At 38.2% G+C, this 21,840-nt stretch overlaps 1 protein-coding gene, 1 long non-coding RNA gene and 9 other non-coding genes across 14 annotated transcripts in view; all 11 read right to left on the bottom strand.

The window, feature by feature from the left end:
• Positions 1 to 209: 209 nt before the first annotated feature.
• Positions 210 to 5,164, bottom strand: LOC121965981 (uncharacterized). Of its 2 annotated transcripts, none has more exons than XR_006107543.2 (13): positions 5,103 to 5,164; positions 4,534 to 4,577; positions 4,285 to 4,332; positions 4,056 to 4,103; positions 3,355 to 3,404; positions 3,115 to 3,163; positions 2,865 to 2,900; positions 2,639 to 2,676; positions 2,406 to 2,452; positions 2,174 to 2,222; positions 1,265 to 1,317; positions 1,057 to 1,082; positions 210 to 834 (listed from the first exon to the last, which is right to left on the bottom strand). It is a non-coding gene; the product is annotated as an uncharacterized LOC121965981 (long non-coding RNA). The 2 variants fall into 2 exon arrangements; XR_006107542.2 differs by having other exon boundaries at positions 3,355 to 3,401; positions 5,103 to 5,163.
• LOC121941434 (small nucleolar RNA SNORD47) lies at positions 921 to 995 on the bottom strand. The gene has a single exon (XR_006105745.1). It is a non-coding gene; the product is annotated as a small nucleolar RNA SNORD47 (small nucleolar RNA).
• Positions 1,158 to 1,223, bottom strand: LOC121941440 (small nucleolar RNA SNORD78). The gene has a single exon (XR_006105751.1). It is a non-coding gene; the product is annotated as a small nucleolar RNA SNORD78 (small nucleolar RNA).
• Positions 2,520 to 2,600, bottom strand: LOC121941436 (small nucleolar RNA snR60/Z15/Z230/Z193/J17). The gene has a single exon (XR_006105747.1). It is a non-coding gene; the product is annotated as a small nucleolar RNA snR60/Z15/Z230/Z193/J17 (small nucleolar RNA).
• LOC121941437 (small nucleolar RNA snR60/Z15/Z230/Z193/J17) lies at positions 2,742 to 2,823 on the bottom strand. Its single transcript, XR_006105748.2, has one exon. It is a non-coding gene; the product is annotated as a small nucleolar RNA snR60/Z15/Z230/Z193/J17 (small nucleolar RNA).
• On the bottom strand, positions 2,971 to 3,051 carry LOC121941438 (small nucleolar RNA snR60/Z15/Z230/Z193/J17). The gene has a single exon (XR_006105749.1). It is a non-coding gene; the product is annotated as a small nucleolar RNA snR60/Z15/Z230/Z193/J17 (small nucleolar RNA).
• On the bottom strand, positions 3,231 to 3,312 carry LOC121941445 (small nucleolar RNA SNORD79). The gene has a single exon (XR_006105756.1). It is a non-coding gene; the product is annotated as a small nucleolar RNA SNORD79 (small nucleolar RNA).
• LOC121941442 (small nucleolar RNA SNORD75) lies at positions 4,169 to 4,236 on the bottom strand. The gene has a single exon (XR_006105753.1). It is a non-coding gene; the product is annotated as a small nucleolar RNA SNORD75 (small nucleolar RNA).
• On the bottom strand, positions 4,430 to 4,495 carry LOC121941443 (small nucleolar RNA SNORD75). The gene has a single exon (XR_006105754.1). It is a non-coding gene; the product is annotated as a small nucleolar RNA SNORD75 (small nucleolar RNA).
• On the bottom strand, positions 4,776 to 4,856 carry LOC121941435 (small nucleolar RNA SNORD74). Its single transcript, XR_006105746.1, has one exon. It is a non-coding gene; the product is annotated as a small nucleolar RNA SNORD74 (small nucleolar RNA).
• Positions 5,165 to 6,961: 1,797 nt separating the features above from the next.
• Positions 6,962 to 21,840, bottom strand: part of osbpl9 (oxysterol binding protein-like 9) — a 42,461-nt gene continuing 27,582 nt past the window's right edge. For all 3 annotated transcript variants that reach the window (XM_042517066.2, XM_042517073.2, XM_042517080.2), the window contains 15 exons: positions 17,715 to 17,808; positions 15,691 to 15,795; positions 14,704 to 14,863; positions 14,369 to 14,481; positions 13,572 to 13,690; positions 13,315 to 13,400; positions 13,024 to 13,204; positions 11,783 to 11,867; positions 11,297 to 11,407; positions 11,142 to 11,205; positions 10,902 to 11,042; positions 10,707 to 10,785; positions 9,688 to 9,779; positions 9,445 to 9,580; positions 6,962 to 9,048 (listed from right to left, as the gene is read on the bottom strand). In XM_042517066.2, the coding sequence (XP_042373000.1) occupies positions 8,974 to 9,048; positions 9,445 to 9,580; positions 9,688 to 9,779; positions 10,707 to 10,785; positions 10,902 to 11,042; positions 11,142 to 11,205; positions 11,297 to 11,407; positions 11,783 to 11,867; positions 13,024 to 13,204; positions 13,315 to 13,400; positions 13,572 to 13,690; positions 14,369 to 14,481; positions 14,704 to 14,863; positions 15,691 to 15,795; positions 17,715 to 17,808 (1,641 nt within the window). In that variant the 3' untranslated portion in view covers positions 6,962 to 8,973. The remainder of the gene's footprint in view (positions 9,049 to 9,444; positions 9,581 to 9,687; positions 9,780 to 10,706; positions 10,786 to 10,901; positions 11,043 to 11,141; positions 11,206 to 11,296; positions 11,408 to 11,782; positions 11,868 to 13,023; positions 13,205 to 13,314; positions 13,401 to 13,571; positions 13,691 to 14,368; positions 14,482 to 14,703; positions 14,864 to 15,690; positions 15,796 to 17,714; positions 17,809 to 21,840) is intronic.

Below are 21,840 nucleotides of genomic sequence, written 5' to 3'. Positions count from 1 at the left end.
CAAATCTTAACATCTAACTGACCAAACAAAATATTGGATTTAATATTCCATTTTTTTATATATATAGAAAATTAAGCCTTTGCACAATAATGGACCTTTTAGCCACCTCTTAAACAATTGTCAAATTAGGTCACGATAAGGTTTATCTTGCTTTTTTTTTTTTTAATGACCACATTGTACTTTTTAAAACATGTGACAACCAGGCGCTGTATTTTTAAAATTTTTATTGACAATTTTGAAAACAATTTCCATGTTCCTGATAGTAATGATACATTGACTTACATTTGAAAAGGACCTTTCTAGTCTCAGAGGCTACCATACAACCGGCTACTCAGTTAATCATTCACACGCAGTCATTTGGGGTTTAATATCTTGCCAAAAACTAATTTTGACCTGCAGACTTCAGGAGGCAGACTGCCGGGCTTCCACTGACCTCTTAACACTTGGGCCAGAGACAGCTGGTGTGTTTGTCAAAAAGCTCAGGTCACCATCCATTAAAGCATCTGAGAAATTTAATTTATTTGGGGCATTTTTCCTTTAAATGTTTTAAATTATGAGTCAATCTATACTAAATACTTACATATAATAAGCCATTTTCATTTTGGTAAGCCCTTTTCAAAAATACTGCACATCATGTAATAGATGTGCATATATATTTTTTTATTAAACATTTCATGGATTAGTTACGTTTTTTTGACAGATGGCCCTAAAATGTATCAGTTATGGTCTTTAAAGTTTGTCTCATTTATGAAAGCTTCAACCGGGAGGCTCATGCCCACGTCAGAGTGAGATGTTCGTACAAGGCTTCATCCTCTGGACCAAACGGCTCCACAGCTGCACGTTTGAGGGGAAACAGACAAATCTTTCATTAAAACAAAGTGTGGAAAACTGTGACACAGAACATGTTTAACCAACCACATTGCCTCAGAAAAAAATGGAACGGTAAGGAGTATAATCAAGATTAATCATTTGGCAGAATCTTTTCATCACAGGTAGTGTGGTCAGTATGGAGAAATTTAAAAAAAAAATTAAAGGTGAAGGACTTTAAATGCTTACCGTGCTCAGTCAGATGCAGGTCTCTCCTGGAAATGGGGGAAAAAACAAAAAACCTTATTACAATTCAGTGACTGATTGACGCAAGAATTTAAGTCACTGGGTTACTCAGTAACAGAAGTGGTCCACATTTAAGTTCAGGTCAGACATTTGTTAAGACATCACTGAACCCATGGTGTTAAACACTTTGTGGGAGGATTTGCTTTCTCACCTCAGCCGTTTTTTTGCCGTTTATTGCCATTCTCCAACATCAACAGTCATAACCTGAAGAGACAGAAGAGGGTAAGTTTAATACGATCACCAAACATTAGATGAAGATTAACACACTGACCAGGTCAGCTAGAGCTAATATAACAGACTCCATGGTTTAAAGTCAGTCTTTCACTTTGTCATCACACAGGTCAGTCTACAGGGGTCAAGTAAAGGTTTACTAGAACAGCAAACACCATCCAACTAATGTGTGCAGCACTTCAAACCCAGATGAAGCAGAGGTTCAGGGAACAACGGCATCAAGGTAGACCTAAAATTTTGGTATTAAACCCTAAAACCCTCTTGGGGTGCCTGGTGGCTCAGTGGACTGAATGGGTGCCCCATGTATAGAGGCGGTGTCCTCGATGTCCCCTCTCTTTCACGCTCAACTCCCGTCAATAACAGGCAAAAATCCATTTTTAAAAATAAATCAGAAACTCCCACGCAACTTAAATACTTAGATTTCCACATTTTTATGGAATTATCAAAACATCCACAATTTTAACACAAACACGTTTTCCTAACGCAACAGATTAAAACTATTCAAATCTAATTTCAGCTAGCAGGCATCAATAGAGTCAATGCTGGGACCAATGAACAACGTTCGTGATGATAAACAAGTCGTCACTGACACACATTGAAGCCACATTACAATCGACTACGGAAAATACATTTGCAAATATGTTACGGGACACGAAAGCTTATCTAGAAGATTACTGTAACAGCTTCATGACAAATGGGAAAACAGATCGTGAAATTTCATGACTAAAGTTTTTTGACTTTGGAGCATTAACATGTAAGTTTACCTAAATGCCTGCTTCACTGGCCATCTGGGTCTGAGGTGCTTTCAAATGTCAATTTTCATTCTCACCATGTTTGTGTGACATCTTGTCCTCATGACTGTCACAATCCCACATGATCTGCAAGGGGACAATAGTTGCATGTTTATAAATGGGAATACAAAGTAAATTTCTTTATCTAAAAACAATCCAGATCAGACAAAATGACAAAACTTCCTCAACTGGATCAGAGACCTGATTCAAATCCATCATATCTGAATGAAATTAGCTGCACAATGACAAATTTTGTAATGCAATACTTACCAACACACATGGCTGTGAAGATCCTCCGACAGCACAGTTTCACAAATCTGGAATGAACGATAAGACATTTGTTAACGCTGTTTTTAACACTTGAGGTCTAAAGGAAAATTGCTGTTAATACATCAGCTAGGAGCGAAAGACAATAGATAATCTTCACTGTTGATCTGTTGAACTATGCACTCATCATTGTATCAAGCATCATTTAAGATCATCCAACTTCAGCTTCATCTGACCTTCACTTGGCCCTTTTTGTCCTGCCACATGCTTGTTCCTGAAAAAAATAGACAATATATTAGAATTAATCCAGAGATCTATTAGCCTCATTGGTCATTGAGGCCGACACATCAGCTAGGAGCGAAAGACAATGGATAATCTTCACGGTTAAATCTGCTGAACTATGCACTCATCATTGTATCGAGCATCATTTTAAGTCTGTGGTATTTCAGCATTTCATCTCACCTTCAGTCGGCTTTTTGCACTGCCACATTCTCGCTCCTGAAACATGGAGAAAATGTTTTTAGAAACCTATCCAGAAATCAAGTGTGCCCACGAGTCGTCACTTAGGCCGACACATCAGCTAGGAGCGAAAGACATCGATAATCTTCATGGTTAAATCTGCTGAACTATGCACTCATCATTGTATCAGACCAGTTTGATTTATAAAAGGGTTTACTATAAAAATAAATAAATAAAAATAAAATAAACTCACCTGTAACTGGTCTGGGATTGTGAACCAGATCCAAGCATCTGAAGACCATCTGCAAATCAAAATGTTAGACATTACTCAAAGTGCACATTTAAAACATGCAGTCACTTCTTAGTTTGCACTGCATCAGTAAAAAGTCATCTTTCACTCTTATTCAGAGAGATTCCCATTGTTTTTTAAACAAGATCATCATTGACAGTTTGTTTGAGGAGAATGCAAAGGTAAAATAATTTTGTGCATTACCTGCTCTGGACGTCACTGAGTGGTCATTTCAACCAACGAAAGCACACCTGCTGAACACGAAATAAAATGAGCAAGAAAACACAATAATCTTGAGCTTGTGCACATCAAGTCATCTGTGCCTCAGATAATTCAACTGGTGGGTTGGAGGTTATCGTCATTCATCTTGTCAAGAGTAGCAAATAAAACATCATAGCAGCACAGGGAGAAAGCGCAGAAGACAGGAGACTGATGCTTCTCTGGGTGTTACCATGTGGAGGGTGCAGCCAATTGCACTTCAGATGTTCTAAGTTTGCAGGAACCAAAACATCAGCATGCTTTTAGAGCCAAAAGCAGAGGTACAGCTGGTTGAAAATGTCGAATTTTTGCCTAATATTTTGTTACCTCACATGGTCATCTCAAACAACCTTGTGTCAATCAAAAAACTCAAAGATTTTATACAAAATAATCAACATGTATGGAATCATGTGTTGCCAATCCATTTAAGACAAGTAAAACCTATGTATGTTTGTGGAAGTAAACAATGTGCCAAATTGTTTAAAATTATTTCATGCTTACACGTTTAATTGTGGCCTCCTGGAAGGTTTGCCGGCGAGGTAAAGAGATTCAAATGTATTCAAAACCTTAAGTCAAACTAATCACGGACACCTCAGAGAAGCATAAATCCACCTTCACTGCCATTTTAAAGTAAAATCGATCCTTACCTCCTTCAGTGTAATCAGGTGCTTCACGTCTCGTGACTTTGCTGAGACCTGTGGATACACACTTTTTAGTACCATACTGGTCATGAGAAGAGTAAAAGCCAAGCCTGACTTGAAGTCTCAGTGTAAAATTTCTCAGAAACCACTTCTGTCCACTACTCTTACACATAAATCATCACTGACTTCCTGTTAGAGTAAGCAGAATTACTTGTTTAACAAAAAGATAACTTACCGGCAAAGTACTCGATGTCGTTCAAATCTTAGATGCATCACTTTGAACCTGAAGAAACAAAGCATTTTAGTTACACAGCTCATGCACACTGTTCATTTCTTTAAATAAGTGAAGTGGCACAACTAAAATAATTATGCCGTACTTTAACCTCAGTAATGCAGTATCAGAAATCACTTCTGTCCACTACTCTTATAATTAGACATCATTAGTTACATGTTAATTACAGATAACGCAGTTTTGATTCCTTACCATCTCATGTCCACCTTCATTTTGCAGAGATCCTGTCATCAGCCCTGCAACCAAAATAAGGGGAAAATACATTTTAGATTTAACACACTATAATTTAAAATAACCACTCTAACTTTTCTGCATCTAAATCACTTTTGAAACGAATTTAATCCGGAAACAAACTGAACACACAGCAGCTAACAGCGCTCGAGCTGTGCTGCTAGCTCAACACAGACTAGAAATTTACTCATTTTAGGTCTTTTCCCACACGGTCAGAAATGTTGGCATTCTTCACATTGATTCAGATGTCCCTACCAACATTTTTTTCATCATACAGTCATGGGAAAATGCTTTAGAAAAGTGACTAAAAGTAAAAGATTAGCTCGCTGGCTAATTAGCATCTCGGCACGTGGCAGAGGCCTTCTGTTAACGTCTCTGTGCCATGAAGATATTTAACCCAAAAACACAGCACAGGCTCAGCAGAATAAATACAGAAAAGGTATTTTACTCCCTGAATAGCAACTAAAATGTCTGTAATTTGATTTAATTCATGCAAGACAGACATATAAGGATAAGAGCATCATATTTACCTACTGTACAGCCGGGAAGTGAGGACAGGCAGCGGGTGCGGGGCCTTTTTATTCAGGATGTCGCACTGGCTGATGGGAGAATAGTTCTGCTGGCGCCCCTGCTGGACATGTGTGTCATTGAAAATCACCCGAAAAATGAAACATCTGTGTTATATTTCATATTTTTATATTTATAATGTAATATATTATACTCTTATATTTGTATTATATTTCATATCATATTGTATTTTTTGATAATATATTACAATATAATATACTATAATACATTATATCATATTATGTGTGAAATTGTCGTTTTAAGTATTTAAGTATTTACTCATTTAAAAATAGAAATAATATTTTATATGCTGGAGAGGATGTGGAATGATCGGGGATCATAAACATACCTTTTGGGATTGTCCAAAATTGCAGAAATTTGGAGAGAATATAATAATAATAATAATAATAATAATAATAATAATAAAGAGATAACCAACTCAACTTTTTTTGTTGATTTACATTTGAATCCACTGTATTACATGTTGGGATGTATACTGAGAGGCATACTGCCTAATGTGGATAATGGGGATTATTTGTATATCCCAAGAATACTATTATTAATAGTAAAATGATCACTGTTTCCTGGTTGCAGAATGAACCACCCACTGTGAAACGATGGATTAGACCTAGATAGGTGTACATAATGGACAAATGACTGCATAGTTGAAATTGAAAAGAAAAAGAAAAAACAAAAACATTTTTGTGCAGAGGTGGACACCTGTTATTCTGTACCTAACTGAATAGCAGAACACATAGTCCTTTTCCCCTTTTCTTTCCTCTCTCCCATCTTCCCTTGTGCTATAAAAAATTATCTCCAAAGAACTTTGATTTGTATCTGAAAATGTTGAATGAGCTCTGTTGTATGTCATTAGTGTACTCCTGATATTGAATCAAATCACTTAAAAAAAGAAAAAGACAAAAATAGTATTGTAAAAACACTCAAAATCATTCTCAAGTAAAAGCTAAAAAAGTACTGGCATCAAAATATACTTAAACTAACTAAAAAGAAAAAGTAGCCTTCCCATATTACTGAATTATAATTACTAATACACTAATGAGCTCAAAGTGTTGCAGCTGGTAAAAATGAAGCTCAATTTAATTAGGCTACTTTATATACTGCTGGGTATTTTAATCAATAACAATACATCAATATTTGTTGTTTATTGTAGTGTTAATATTCCAAATCTGAATGAGTTACAATATTTGCCTCCAAAATATAGTGGAGTAAGAAGTATAAAGTATAAGATAGAAATACTCAAGTAAAGCACAAGTTCCTCAAAATGTTGCTTATGTACAGTACTTGAGAACTGAGGAAATTCAATAAAGTAAGCACCAATATCTATTTTTTTTTAACATACTTCATATCTGTCTACTCAAATAATGCTGAATCTAATGTAAGATTTCCTGATGATAAGTTATCCTGATGTCTCTGCCCACAGTTCACTGTGTGTCAGTTGTTTTTGGTGACTTGATTATCTTAAAATTTGTAAGGTAATTAATGTTCAATATCAAGTATAGCAGGACCTGTGTCATTCGCTAATCTTCCTCTGGCCATGTGTTTTAGAGGCAACCAGTGTCAAAATCTAGTTTTAACAAGAAAAAGTGTTTTACTGTGCTTACACGGTGCATTTTTGTTAATACTATTTTGATCAATTGAGCTACTGTAAGCTAATTGACACCAGTTTGTGTTTTTCCAGCATATACTGGTTGTATTTGTATGAATAACAAAGCTGTCATGTAGTCTTTCCTCTCTGAAGACGTCACAAAGTTTGGAGCAACAATACTTCCTCTAAAATAACCATGACAAAATCCCGCAGGAATAAACTCATGGAGATTTAATATTATGCATCAATAAACAGGAAAATCTGATACAATCAATGGTTATGATCAAAATTAAATAAAAAATACATTTTGATTGCTCTCTATCAGGCGATACTGAGTGATACTGAAATGTATGGCAAGGCCTCGATTCAATATAATTTACAAACACATAACATGGAGGGGAAAAACAGAGTTAAAACTTCAAATTTAGCTCAGACACTGGATTTCATTTGGCTTCTTTAACACTGCATTTCTGCGTGCTTTAGAGGAGGATTAGATTCAACAGCTGCATCTACAAGCATCAAGATTTTTTTACCAAGTTTTACATTTGATCTGCATACAGCACCAGGAATATGTTGGTCTTTATTGATCTCCACCAGATTCACTGAAGGTTTTTTGATATTAATTTAAATCAGATTCACATTATATCAATATCTAAAACAGATGATAATCAAATCTTAAACTTTAACCACAAAAAAAAAAGGGACTCTGTTGTGAGCTTACAACAGCATTGAGAGATATTCTTGGGCATTTTCAGGTGAAAATTGGTTTTTATTTCTGTATTTCATCCAAATATCATTGCATTTTGATCCAACCTATGAAGCTGTAAATAAGAGAACGAATGATGGTTCAATAAAGCAGAGGTGTACAGTAGGATAAATATTGCCCTCTATGTGGTTGTTATCTCAAAAAAAAAAAAAAAAAAAAATTGGACAAAAAACAAAAAAACATGAAAACTGAACTGGAAGAACAAAATCTGGACTTATAGCAGCACTATGAAACAGCAGCAGTGTTTCAAAAGTCTACTCTGGTTCTTCAATTTGAACTCTCCTCTCCCTCTGACAACACATCAAGGTGATCCACTCTGACATCTTTGGGTTTGGAGAGGACACGGGGACAAAAAGGGAGACGTCGCAGACTCGTTCCTAGCCTCACATCATGAACCAGCGATCCAGAAAGACAAAAATATGTAAACAATCATTTGTTCATAAATGCCTTCAGGTAACATGGAAACATTGTTTGTTCTCAGTCCAGATGAAAGTCCCTTCAGCCTTTTTTCTAAACCTTTTTGGCATAATGGACACCCATATTTGTCCCATATGATCTCTATATTGCATATATTCCACAAATCGGCGTGTTCAGATACTATGGCTTACGCAGGGCTTTGCTTCTGGAAAACACTTGAGACACAGAACAGAGTGACGGACCACATAGGCGGCAAAGTGAACTTGAAATGGAAACATAACACCAAAAGGGTAAATGGAATGATTCCTAAAGATGTAAAGCCATCAAATTCATATCTTTAAATATTTTACACTATTGCCAGAAAGAAAAAAAATAAACAAAAAGAGCGTTGAAAATAAAAAAAGAATATATATTTATATATCCATCATATGTATATCTATATATAAACAACAGTTACATCTAGTTGCAGGCAAGCGGAGGATGTCTCCCCCGCCCCTTTAAGATTCGTCCCTTCCACCGTTATAAGGCTGTCAGACTCTCGGAGGGGGCAGCAGCTTTCTTTCCTCAGTCACCAGATTCCCTGAGATGTAGAGCGCCGGTTTTATTTGTCTTGTTTGATTTGAACGCCATGAACCACACAGACCTCTGCCCCCTCCCTCCCAAAAAAAGGTTTGTGTCGGGAAACGAGTGCTGCTCTGTGGAGCTGATGAGGGGTGTGGTCAGAGTTGAGAGACGAGACGCGTCGACCTCTCTGCGCTGCCGAGTTTCGTGTTGGCGGGTATCAGTGGCGGTGGAAGTGACATTGCCCAAATAAGGAGAGGAGAAGTTTTCATGTTACATCTTAGATGCTTTTCCATTCGATTTCATTCATTTCCATATAGTTGTTTTACAGTCAAATGCAAAGCTGTGTACATATTCAATCATCAGTCATTCCAAGGCTTGGAAAAAAAGTGGTTTTGCAAAAGAGTTCTTATGAAGACTCTGTTGTGTGTGCATCTCGTTATGCATATGTATGGTGTGTGTTATCAGAGTGTGCGGAGTCTGCTCAGTGCCTCTGAGAGGCTAATCTCTTTAATAGAGGCTCATCGTAGACCCAGCACTCCCCGTCCTCATGGAATAGCTGCAGAAACACACAAGAAATAATAATTATTACACTCAAATATTTAATTCATCCGAAAATAAAACCGAAAGTGATCTGAACATTTCTAACACTGAGCTACCCGTGATCACGTTACAAGCAAATGTTCCCCAAATTCATATAAAATTCAGGTATAGTGTGAGCCGCCTTCAATTTCTCTTTATTACGAATGTAAATGAAAGTGCGGAATGTGTATGATCTGTAATCTTGAAAATAATTCAAATTAATCTGTTAAATAAAGATAAAACAAAACAAGAATATACTTTATAAGTAAAGAGATGCATGTTAATGTCTTAGCATTCTGCGAGCTAATAGCGTATTATCACACAGTGTTTGTGTTTGTGTTTTTTCTGGTAGATGAAGAACAGACTGTCTCACCCTTGTCTCCCACTGCTGCTCGTTCTCCTTCCTCTCTCTGGCTTCAGCTCTCTGTTTCTCCTCCAGCCGGTGTTTGGCTTCTGTTGCTGCATCGATGTCTTTCAGCTTCAGGTTCAACGTCACATCTCTCCACAATCTGGTGAATTGAAGGGGTGAAAGTCAAATATAGAAAGAAAGAGTTTGTCTCTGGATCCTGGGTCCCATGATATGCTAGACTGCTTAGACACCGGTTTCATTTCTCACCTTCGGGACTCGTAGTCGAGCTGGTCTTCCAGCTTTCTCACTTTCTTCTTAATGATGCCTATCCTCTTAGTGTCTATGAACACGGTGTTCTCCTAGAAACACACACAGAACACATTCATGCATCTATCAATATATTGCTAAACTCTTACCATTAGTGGTTATACCCCTGTGTAATAAATGCCTACATTTTCTTCTTATTGATTAAATTTGACATAATTATTGTCTAAAATCCTATCTGCATAGGACTGGTGTTACCTCAAGACTTGTAAAAAAAAAAAATGTGACTTGTAATATTTGTGGAGGTCATCTGCGATCTTTATACCATGAAAATCTGCCATGTCTGTTATTTGTCAAGTAAGAATTCCACCTCAAATTACCTCCCATGTTTCAACAAGCACAGAGGTAATGTGATAATATAAATCCTGTCTAAACTGGCATCGCTCTGATTTGGGGCTGTGACTGGTTGTTTTGTTTTCTCTGCATCTTGTTTCCGCCTCTTTCCCGGTTGAGAATTTTAGAGGCTTCATGGCAATCATAAATGAAAATTTGACAGCATTTTGGATGCAGGAGGGTCTTCTCACCACAGAGTACAGAGACCCATCTGCAGCAACCCTAAATCCATCAGATGAGCAAAATCAAGAAAAATGCAGAGATAGATGACGTGCCAATATGGGCAGGATTGGTTCTGTTCGTTTAAAACACAGTTTAAAGAAAAAAGTTAACACTGTACATCACTGCTAGTAGTACTGTGTGGTATTTTTATGTTGTGTAAAGTGGAGTTGTAATTGACTATGCACATCATAATGAGGTGATAATGTCAGTTACTTCTAATAAAATATGCTTGCTTATCAGAAAACACATGAAACACAGACTTAGGGGTTAATATATAAATCATATGAGCTCCCCTGGACATACTAGTCCCATGCGAATAGGACCTAATTTAATAAATACCCTGGAAACGAAAGAAAAAAATAAATAACAGAAATGGTGAAAAAAAAAGAAATACAGGACAGACTCACTCCAGTTGCCCACTTGGCGTACATCACTCCGTTCCATTCGCCTTCAATGGAGCAGAAGGACTTCTTATCATTTGGTGCACTGAAAGAGAAATAGTAAAGAACGGTGGTCTATGTCATTAAAAAGGTCAGGCTCCTTCATCCCGAATAAGTCTTTGAGCTCTTATTTTAAATAGTTTTTATCAGTTTTCATCTTACAAAATCTCAGCGGTGATCCTGTGCTTTTTTCCTCCGTAGAAGGGTTTGGTGTGGAACACGATGTTGGCGCTGTAGCCCGACTTGGAGCAGGAGATGTTGCACTCCCCGCCTAGCTCCACCCACGGCACAGTCAGGATCGACCTGGACAGACAGGATCAGGTCAGTGACGCACATGTTAATGACCAGAGAGACATAATCAAGTGATGAAAGGGACAGACGCAAGGAAACAGTAACACACACCTGCCATATCCGTTAGGGAAGGTGAGGATGTAGTGTTCATCGTGCTCCAAACACGACACACAACCTGAAACAAGACCAGCAAAGAATTATGACAACTATACCACAAAATCGTACTGTGGAGTGTATTAAGCAGCGCTATTGATGCTGTGAAGTACCTTGGCCAATATTGTGGACACCTATGGACATGCCTAAGAACTTAGACTTGGTCCAGATGTGAGCGTTGAACTGGATCTTCCTACTTAAACACTCTGCATAGAATGCAGAAACTACAGAGAGAAGAGAGGAAACAGTGAAGAGATTATAGAAAAGTCTCACTGATACTCCACAAAATGAAGCATTTCTTTCAGTCAAACTATTTCATTTACATTTTTTTATACGCCATTATCATATAAATATACAATACTGTGTTTTTATTGTTTGAGCGAATGCAGCTGACTGTGAATTTCCTTTGGAATAAATTATCTATCAATCCATTCATCTATCCATCCATCCATCCACCTATCTATCTAACAAAAAAAGAAATTCTTCCCGTCATTTTCAAAAAATGATCAGTGTTCTTCATAGTTTTCTTGACAGTATATGTCACAAAGGTTTTTGCGGTGCTGTGTAATTACTCAGAGGACGAAATGTTGGACACTCACTGGGTGGGTGGTGAGAGACCTGCTCTGCCACAAAACACACACTGTTGGATGAAGACCACGGTACTGGACCTTCTGATACCGCCTCCTGAAGGGTGGATGAGAGGGAGTTACATAAGGGCTTCAGTTTTTTCATAAAGCATTAAAAAAATAAATAATTTCAGAAACAATGTAAAGACACGGTTCCTGCACATTTTTACCAATGAAGTTACAAAATCATTTTCTTAACCTTTACATAATAATTGACTCTATTTCCATGACTTATATTTGAGCAGATTGAAATAGGTTGGTCTTCATAGTGATGGAGCCACACGTTGTTAAACATGAATTTCCCAAACATTTGCACATAAGCCGACTGAGTGTTTGCTATCCTAGCCAAAAGATCAGGCTAACACCAAGGCCGCATCCCTTTTTGGGGGATAGAAAACGGAGGATCATAAAGACATCAATGTAATTTGATGTATGTTCGAATTACACTTTGACAACAATAAGGCATCGTTAGGCTAAATATTGTCTCTAAATAACGAACCTGTTTTTAGAATTTTCCAGTTTCTCTCCAAATGCCACTGCTTTTCTTTCCCCCAAAAGGTGGGGCGGCCTTGATGATGACCCAATCTGGTCTAATGTGTGTGAAGTGATACAAGTGATGTTTCAGCAGCTAAGCACTATATTTTAAATTAGTTGGGAATTTTTATGAACAATTTTTTAACAATAGCCAAAATAATGTATATTCAAAACTTTTCTCCAAACATTCTGTTATTTCCAAACCATTCTTTCTAATTTCTTCTTTTTTTTTTTTTTTTAGGTATTTCTTGACTGTGGGAACCTTGTTAACAACACTGAAATGAAAAGAGTGGTGTGTGCAAAAATTTACATAACAGGAAACCCGTTCTGACATAAAAAGAACAAAGGTTTTTTTTTTTATTTAGTGTTTGCAAAAGTGGCTATACTTGCTATTCCAGTTAGGTTTATTTGTATAACCACAAACAGTTCACAGGTTCATGACAGCATTTTTTGCCACTTTTTTTTATTTTTGGAAATGAAGTGGCACCTTTTTCCTTCACATACTGACATATACTAAACCTGTCATCTTAGTGAGGATGTGCAAAAGTTGTTACTTGAAATATTAACCCGAGGTGAAAAATTAAGCCACAGTTGATTTTTAATCCCGCATAGAAGGCTTATTCACAAAATCTCATAAGTGGTCAAGAGCCAACACGAGCTGCAGAGGCATCTGGTCTCACCGTGAGCGGGGAGGGCTCCTCTGACTCGCTGGGCAGATCCCAGTGGCAGTAGAAGACTTCTCCCAGGATTGGGTTGTAAGGTTTCTTGGCCACTGAACCTTTCCTCCCTGCATGGAAAGCTGACAGGTACCACTTTACCACGTGAACCATGCGCTCCCGGGGCTCCGGCTGCTCAGCGATACTAGTGCAAGTCACAAGAAAGAGTTAAGCTAATTTGTTTTTAATTATGTTTTTTAATTTAAGATATATTTAAATATCTGTGTGATACACGATGAGAGAAAAGACCATTACCTTACAAATAGGTCGGGATGTGCAAAGAAGTCTGCGTACATTTCTAACAAAGATCTCCTCTCTAGAATGAAGGTAGGCAGCACCACCTGTTAAATATAACGAAGGAGAAAAACTGTAAAACTGTTGCTGCGTGGGTTGTTCAGAAGAAACAGCTTGCACAGTTAATGTTAGTGAGTAAAAAGATAAAGGACCACTGCAGTGAGAGGAATGCAGACTGAACAAAGAGAGCACGGAGGGAGCCGGTCAGGAGTGTTTACCTTTGTGAGGTCCATGCCCAGACGAACTTGAGAGAGAAGATGCATAATGACGCTCTTGTGCTCCTCCACAGATTCGCCCTCGCCTTCATCGTCACGGTCGTCGTGGCTGTCAAACGGATCTGAAGATGACAGCAGGGGACAAATTTCATATGGATGTAATAATATTAAGTTCCCTGTCTTTTCATGTGAAACACATTAGATATCTTTTACCATTAAAAAAAACAATTGTTCTACTATGTACTATCAGTACATTTATGTGCACAGTTAAGTCAAGCTACGGTTAAAGCTCGATAAGGCCATTTATTTGCACTGCTGTTCTTGTCCCAGTATACAACCACTGGGGGTGGGGTTTGATTTATTGACAGAAGTATGTCCTGCTGTGCCATGGTAGATGTTGATATGCAGCTAGTTGCTACTGGACCTTCTTCCGGACGACCTATTACGTCACCAAACAAGTTAGCATGCGCAGAATGCCTTGGCCAGTTCAAGTCTGGTTGAGGCGTACACATGAAAGAGTAAATCGACCCCCAAATGCATTATATAGGTGTGTTAGTCCAACTTCCGAGAAATTCGACTTCATATGATTTCAATTTCACTCAGACCATCATGTTTACTTGTATTTTTAAAAACTAAATTTTTAGTCTGGCTAACACAATAATTTGACTTTTTCAACCATCATGTAAACATACTGACTGTCATCATCTCATACTTCAGCATAGAAAAGCTCCAGCTTAAAGTTTAATGCATAAAGAATCACAAAAACTGCTGTAAAATGTTTGTGTGCTTTCCATTTTTACCTGCATCTGTGGTACCATTGGACATGGACGAGTTGAGGGACTCTGTGGTGTCAGGTCTTTTCAACGCTGTCGCTTCATTAGTGAGGGGCGAGGCAGCTTGAGGCCCTGAGGGACTGAGGAGGAGATAAAGGGAGCGGAAAGGAGGCACAAGCAGGAAAGATAAGGACATAGAGTGGGTAAGATTTCACAGGCAATTTTGTTGCAAACTTCTTTGACTTTACACTTTACAGCATTTTTTTTTACAGCTTTAGTGACAGTGTTGCTTTCAAAAAATGAAGCAATAGATTCACTGTGTGCAGTGCTGGCTGCAGGGAGGCGGGTGATACTATACTCACTCTATGCAGTGTTTGGGGGAAGTGCTGCTCTGGTAAAACTCGTCAGCATCGTAGAACTCATCCTCACTGGAGGAGTAGGAGAAGTCTGGCACCGAGTGCGAGGGGAGGGGGATGTGAGCTGGGGAGGCGACGCCGCTGCTGGGGCCTGACGGGCCACTCCCTGACAGTGAAAGGAAAAACAAACGTTATTTGTCATGTCAGTGCTCTCTTGCAGCATCTTCATTTTATGGATCTAATGGAAAAGGCTTCTTTGGGCTTGTACACAGGTCATGGTCAAATCTACATCACACTGTTCAACTCAAGCACTCATTTCTGAGCCTGATCCAGCAGTTTGTGTACGGTAACATTTAGCTGTCTTTAACACAGTGACGGCTTCCTCTGCAGAGCATATTGATAGTGCTCTCAAGCAGCCTGCCTCCTTAGTGCACAGCGCAGCATTTTAATACTGCAGCCTCAGCACAGAAGACAAACAGGCATGAACCTCTGCTTTCCTGTGCTTTGTACTCGGCTTTTTAATTTACTATGTTCGTGGACACAGCACTAAGATTTCGAGAAGTACAGTAATAATTCATGTTAATATCACTTTGTCTCTTGCGGTTGAGTGAGTTTTTACTACATCAGCTTCAAGTTGCCTGTAAATTAAAGAATCTACAGTAAGATGACAATATTCTGAGAATTCAAATGAAGCTACAAACAAGCGTTTATTCTTGTTGCTACAGATTTTTGATTGAATTGATTGAATTGAACAGATTGAATTGAACTGAACTGGACTGGACTGGACTGACTGGTGGAGATTAGGCTTAAATTAAACATGCCACTGAGGAACTTTACAAAAACACTGAACCAGAAACTTAACTGTAGTTCCTGATATGTCCTATAATCATGAGAGAAATGTGTGATTCACATTAATTATTACATCCACACATTATCTTTTCATTCTAGTGGCAAAGCTCCCAATGCTGTGATATGAGTGAAATGAGCTTTCACCTGTGCTGTTGGGAGTTGGGGTCTGCAGACTGCCCATCACCGTGACGACGGGACCAACAGGTAACGTGGAGGGTCGTTGGTCTGATTTACACACCTGAGAAGCGTCTGATGCAAAAACAGAAAGTAGATGGTTTAGCACTTAAGCCTCGAAATAAAACCAAATCACATTAAAAACAGCAGCCCAAAATCCAGGAGGCTGAGAAAATGATCGGAGACGCTGCAGACAGAAGCTTCAGCTGTGAGGGGGATTACACAGTCTATTAAGAGACCGTAATTAGACTGGCCTACTTTGCATGGTTCATTTTTGCAGCGGTCTAGTCATAATCATCTGACCAAAATAGCTCAAAACATTAGTCAGATCTTAGTCATGCCATGCCATTTAATGTAGTCAATTATTTACTGATTGAAATGACCTAAAATATAATTATACTGACGGACAGGAATTTGCTTCAATCAAAACGGATTAATAAATTCATTTTCAGAGAGAATTATGTCTGAAAAATTAAATAAAGTCACATTACTACATGCAATAACCAGTTTTGGGGGGGGGAGCTTTGCAAGCTACCAATTACTTCGCACTAGAAGAAGTGGAATAACAGCAAAGCTACCCTCGGGAGAAATCTAGTTTGCTTAACTAAAGCAACTAAGAAAAAGTAGTTCAAACTACTGTAAAAAAAGACCAAATTGACAATGTATGTTTGAAACAACATGTAAAAATAGATGATGCAAAAAATATCACAAAGTCAAAAACGCCAATTGGATGCCCTATTTTTAAAAAAAATTTTTTTTTTTTACAGGTAATACATAAACCAAAAAGCCTTCAGAAACTAGAGTCCAGGGGCCAGATGCATAAAATTCTGTGTAGATTCACAGCTAAAAAACTGTGTGCATGCTCAAAGACAGAAATATATGTACATGTTTTTTTTGTCAGATTTATAAAGCTGTGCATACTCCTGATTCTGTTTTATAAATCTCAATCGCATATGCATGAGCCTCATTTCCATACCCACAGTCCGACATAAACACACGTAGAAACCCTCTTAAACATACGTTTGCATGTCAATACTTGATTATTCAACATTAGAGCGATGATCAATAATTCATTCATAACACTCATGTGGAAACCGTTTTTTACAAAGCGCCTAACAGGATACCATTAAACGATCGTTACCAGGAAGATGAATGTAAATAAAAGTGATGGTGAAATGTATCAATCCTAAATTATTTAAAATTAAATTTATAAATGCGCCTTTGATTAAAAAAAACCCCATATATTATCAAATATAAAATAGCATGCAAAAAATTCACTTACTATTTAATAATAATAATAATAATAATAATAATAATAACATCAACAAGTAATTTTTTCACATTGGTGGTTCAATTACAACAGAGAAACGATTAGAAAATAAAGATAAAAAGGATAAAAAATAAGATGAAAAAGTAATTTATACAAATATGAATGTAGATGAACTTCCAGCAATTTACTGCAAAATGTAGTTACACACCTAGTTTTATTAGACAGTCCACCACCTCCAACACCGTGAATAAAAAGGATGGATATTATGTAACTGGACCCTGTTATAGATCCTCGACAGTCAGGAACTAAACTTATATCAATTTACCTTCAAACACTAAAGGGACATTTGGTACATTAATCAAAACCCCCATATAATGTCATACAAGAACGTGTTTCAGGTTTCATCCCACTGTCTTCAATACCACAGTGAAACATTAGAATTTCAAATGCGACAACATATTAACTCATTATAGTGTCTGTTCTATGAGAAAATTGCAAAAACAAGCATTCTTCAGACATTTGTGACAAACTGAGTAACAAAGCAGATCCATCAGCTGACGGAGACGAAGGTATGGACAACAGGGGGAGCTGTTGTTACCTTCCCCGAAAGATGTTGAGCTTGTGAAATCTGTGAGTCTGTATACAGACATGTTAACACATTAAGCACATGAACACACACGTCTACATGTGTGTAAGAAACAGTGAGCACGCAGGTGTGTAGTACCTGTGGGTAGTGTGGTCTGTGTTGGCATCGTGGTGTTGACTACAGGAGTGTCCAGAGGGGGTTGGTAGATCCCATCCACTGGGTTTATGGTGCTCTGGAGGAAACAAAAACAACATTGACATGAACAGTAAAAACAACACTACATCAGACACTTGCTGCAACAATAGCACACCCACGCCACTGCCTGCTTACTAATCTAAAATGTTGCTTAACAGACAATAAACATTGAGATTAAAATCCAATACTGCAGAAGAGAGTTTGGCCTCAGTTTTGACTACAGAGTTTTTTTTTTTTGGTATATCCAGGTACAATACAGCATATTTTAACATCTCTAACCAAATGTACTAACATGCTAACCACGATGAATCACCATTTCCTTTCACATCCAAATCAGATGCCAATGTGAGCTCTCACCCTTGACTGGATACCAACTTCACAGCTTGTGTATTAGTTCAATATCAGCTTAATGGTAAAGCTACACGAAACCAAGAGCAGTGACATAAAATATCCCCCACCCTGTCTGGGCAGATCAATTTCCTTTCACTTCATTTCCTGGAAAGACTGTTTCCAGGTTTCGTTAATGTAATCAATATGAAACCGACAACACTACTTGAAATCCAAAACACCAGCGGTAGCATGTTTTGTTGTGTATGGACTCTGGGAGGAGTAGCTGTTACCTTAGTGGCAGATAATGTGGATCCAAATAAAGACTAAAGCTTTACACAATAACCAGCAGCGCCTCTGGACCCCTGAGCAACCTTCCAGCATAAAAAGGAGTTAATTAACTCCACTGGGCCTCAGACTAAATCTTTAACATCTTTTAACTGTCTGGCTCTTGATTTCCCCGTGGTGAAAACCAGCGGGGACGTTCGTATCTGCAGTGGCCTGCCCTCATCAGTGACACCTTAACATCATGTGTGCACTTATTTAAATACAGCAACAAAAACACACATAGAGAGGAGCCTGTTAGCTCACTGCATCGGGGTCACTGGCACCAACGATCCAACTGACAGGATCACTGATGACAACGCGAGCTAAAGCAAAACCATATCGACCCTTATTCCCAAACAACTTGCCCTCAGGGCTCTCTGTGGCACTAAAATTAGATCGAGTCTATGTGATGTGTTATTCTGTTACTCAAACTTGACCTGTAATCTGTGATTTTTAGGGGATGTTTTTTCCGGGGAAGTTTTGATTAAGTCATCTGAGGCCAACAGGAACATTGAGTCAGAACATGAGCTGACACAGTGCTGTGACGGTGAGGATAACAGAGCTGGTCTAAGAACCAAACAGGAAGAAGACAATAGACCTCCACAATCCCATGATGCAATGCAGAACATGTTGCATAGAAGATACTGACTGCAGAGGAATAACAGCTGTGGTGTACTGTCATGGTGTTTTTCTTATGGGGAAATTTTCCTTAAAATTCAACCAGAGGTGGGGTCAAGTCTTTGCACTTAGGTCCCACGTTTAGACATGCAAGTCATGGGTCAAGTCACAAATCAAGGCTGACAAGTCCATGGTCAAGTCCTAGCTTTGTGTTTCAAGTCCTTAACAAATCACAATCCACTCTTCAACAAATGTAATGACATTTAAAAACTTGTATTTATTTGTTAAAACAAGTTGACTGGATGTTGCTGTGTCTGTCATTTTTGTATACTGCTATTTTTTTTTCTTTTGGACACCAAATCGCTTTCGAACATGAACAAAATTATCTTTGGTGTCAGTTTTTCCAAATGGCACTCATTAACATAACGTTAGTTCATCATGGTTTTCTTTTGCAACTTGACTGGATGCTCTCAGACTGTTTCAAGCTTCAAAGTGTGTCTGAGGAATTAAGTGTCAACTTGCAAGGAATGAAAAGCAATCAAGTAAGCAGTTTCATTAAATGAGGGGAAGTTAATAGATTCATGTTAATCTTTTTAAATAACACTCTGGGGAAAGTTATCAAGTACCTTTTAAGTGAAAAGGCTCAAGGCCAAGTGAAGTCATGAGTCACTGGCGTTAAATTTGCAAATTCAAGTCAATTTCAATTCAATTTAAAATTTTATTAAGGACTCAGCTCATAGAGAGGTCCATAGACAATAAAACAAGATAATATTAACAAAATAAAATGAAAAAAAAGAATAATAAATAATAAAATATATTAAAAACATATATTTTTCAATATATTATTATTATTATACCTATATATGTGCCACCAAACATTTTAATTGCAACAAAAAGCAAGTTATGATCATGGGTAGACAATGTTGTGCATAGCAGTATGGCTAGACATCTCAGCTCTCTCAACTTCTCTCTCTCATCATCCAAATCTCTGCCTCTATTCCTCTCTCTCTACCTCTCCTTCGCCCTGCCCAAGCTTGCCTCGTCCACGTGTCGCCATGAAAGTAAGGCGAAGGCTACTAATTATAGCCAATTACAGAAATACTGGTCGACCATGGTGGGACCAGCCCGTGGGTTTGCAAGCAGGAGCTGAATCAAAAGCAGGCAGAAAGAGTTACTGTCAAAAAAGACTTTAAGCTCTGTCATGATCGATATATAAATATATATATATTTTCAGTGAATGTAATATTAATACAGCAGGAAGCCCAAGCAGCAGAGCAAACCAAAACCAATCACAGCACATCAATTATTTTGACAGATAAAATGCTGAACAGGCTTCTGGCGTGCTCGGTGTAAATGATTCCTGCACTTTACGGGAATTCCCCCGGCGCCGCAGTGCTAGACGAGGTCAATCAAACATGCTGCTAGTGTTTGAGGCATTTTAAACGCAGGTCTACAGTGCACTTATTATTTGCTACACATTATAAGCATACAGGCAACGTGACAGACGTTAAGACGCTCTAAAGCTGCAAAAATATCTTTAGCACAAAGCTTAGTATGCATATAAAAAATGTGCAGTTGGGCGTATAGACAGAGCTTATGCTATTTATACTACGTAATACTGTACTTAATGTCTGTGAGATTAAGTCAGCTATAAGAGCAGCGCAGGCTTGTGAGCCCCTGTGGGATTCTTGCTTTGAGGACCACGCTGGAATTTTTCCTCGTATAAGTCCATTCACGACTAACCGTTAACATTGCATTACTAACCTTTTTCCAAAGCATACCAAAGGTTTTTAGATTGAATTTTAACCTTGAAGGTACCCACTGGGTTTTCTTCAATCTTCACTCTGAGTACATGTTTCATTTGTCCTCATATCCTCACTTTTCTTCCATTTTACAGTCTACCTCCCTCCCCTTTTCCTTTCTATCAGACCACTTACTCCGCTTTTGCAATAGTATAAAAAAATGTACTTGTACAAAAACATCCTATAGATATGTAACCGTTAACAGTTTAGGAATAGGGCTGGGTATCAGTACTCAATACCTTTAAGGCAGGGATACTCAGCTTGGTTTGCTTAAGGGCCACTTTCAAAAAAAGACAGGAGACCAGGGGCCAATCGCATCAGACTCATCCATTTTCTAGGATTTCAGGACATTTCTAGAATTTTAGGATGTTTCTTGGATTTCTGGACATTTCTCAAAATTTGGGACATTCCTAGGATTTTAGGACATTTTATAGGATTTTGGGACATATCTGGGATTTTAAGACGTTTCTAGGAATATCAGAAGATTTTAGGACATTAGGGGCTTAGCTAGGAACTCTGTCAACTCTGTCAACAAGCTCTATATGGATGCTGTTTTATGCACTCTGGCACCTGATGTATACTAATAGTACAAAACAATTCCCAGTGCCAATCCCTTTATTTTTAATGTGAATTGGAAAATAGTTGGGGGGCCACCTGGTATTCTATCAGGAGCCACAGGCCCTAAGCTGAGTAGCACTGCTTCAAGGTATCAACCAAAATAACCAAGCGCAAAGTAGGATTGAAATTTCTCCAGTCAAATGATACCTGCAGTAAATTCTTTTTGCACCTCGGGTCTGATCCCAGACCGTCTCGACTCCCCGCCAAGTCAACAAACATTCTGTTGCTGTCAGTAGCAGCGGCAGTGGGACTAGAGCATCTGCTTGGGGTGATTAAGTACCAAACTTCAAAAAGACAGCCAACCTGTCTTTATGGTTAAAGGAGTGACGAAGTGGAATTTCATACCCACAAACATTAGAGACTCAGGAAGCTTTGCA

This window comes from Plectropomus leopardus, chromosome 5 (genome assembly GCF_026936395.1).
Source record: "Plectropomus leopardus strain MGB_pleo_1.0 chromosome 5, ASM2693639v1, whole genome shotgun sequence".
Lineage (NCBI taxonomy): Eukaryota > Metazoa > Chordata > Actinopteri > Perciformes > Serranidae > Plectropomus > Plectropomus leopardus.
The sequence above is the reverse complement of the archived record's forward strand: the minus strand, read 5'-3'. Positions and strand labels throughout refer to the sequence as shown.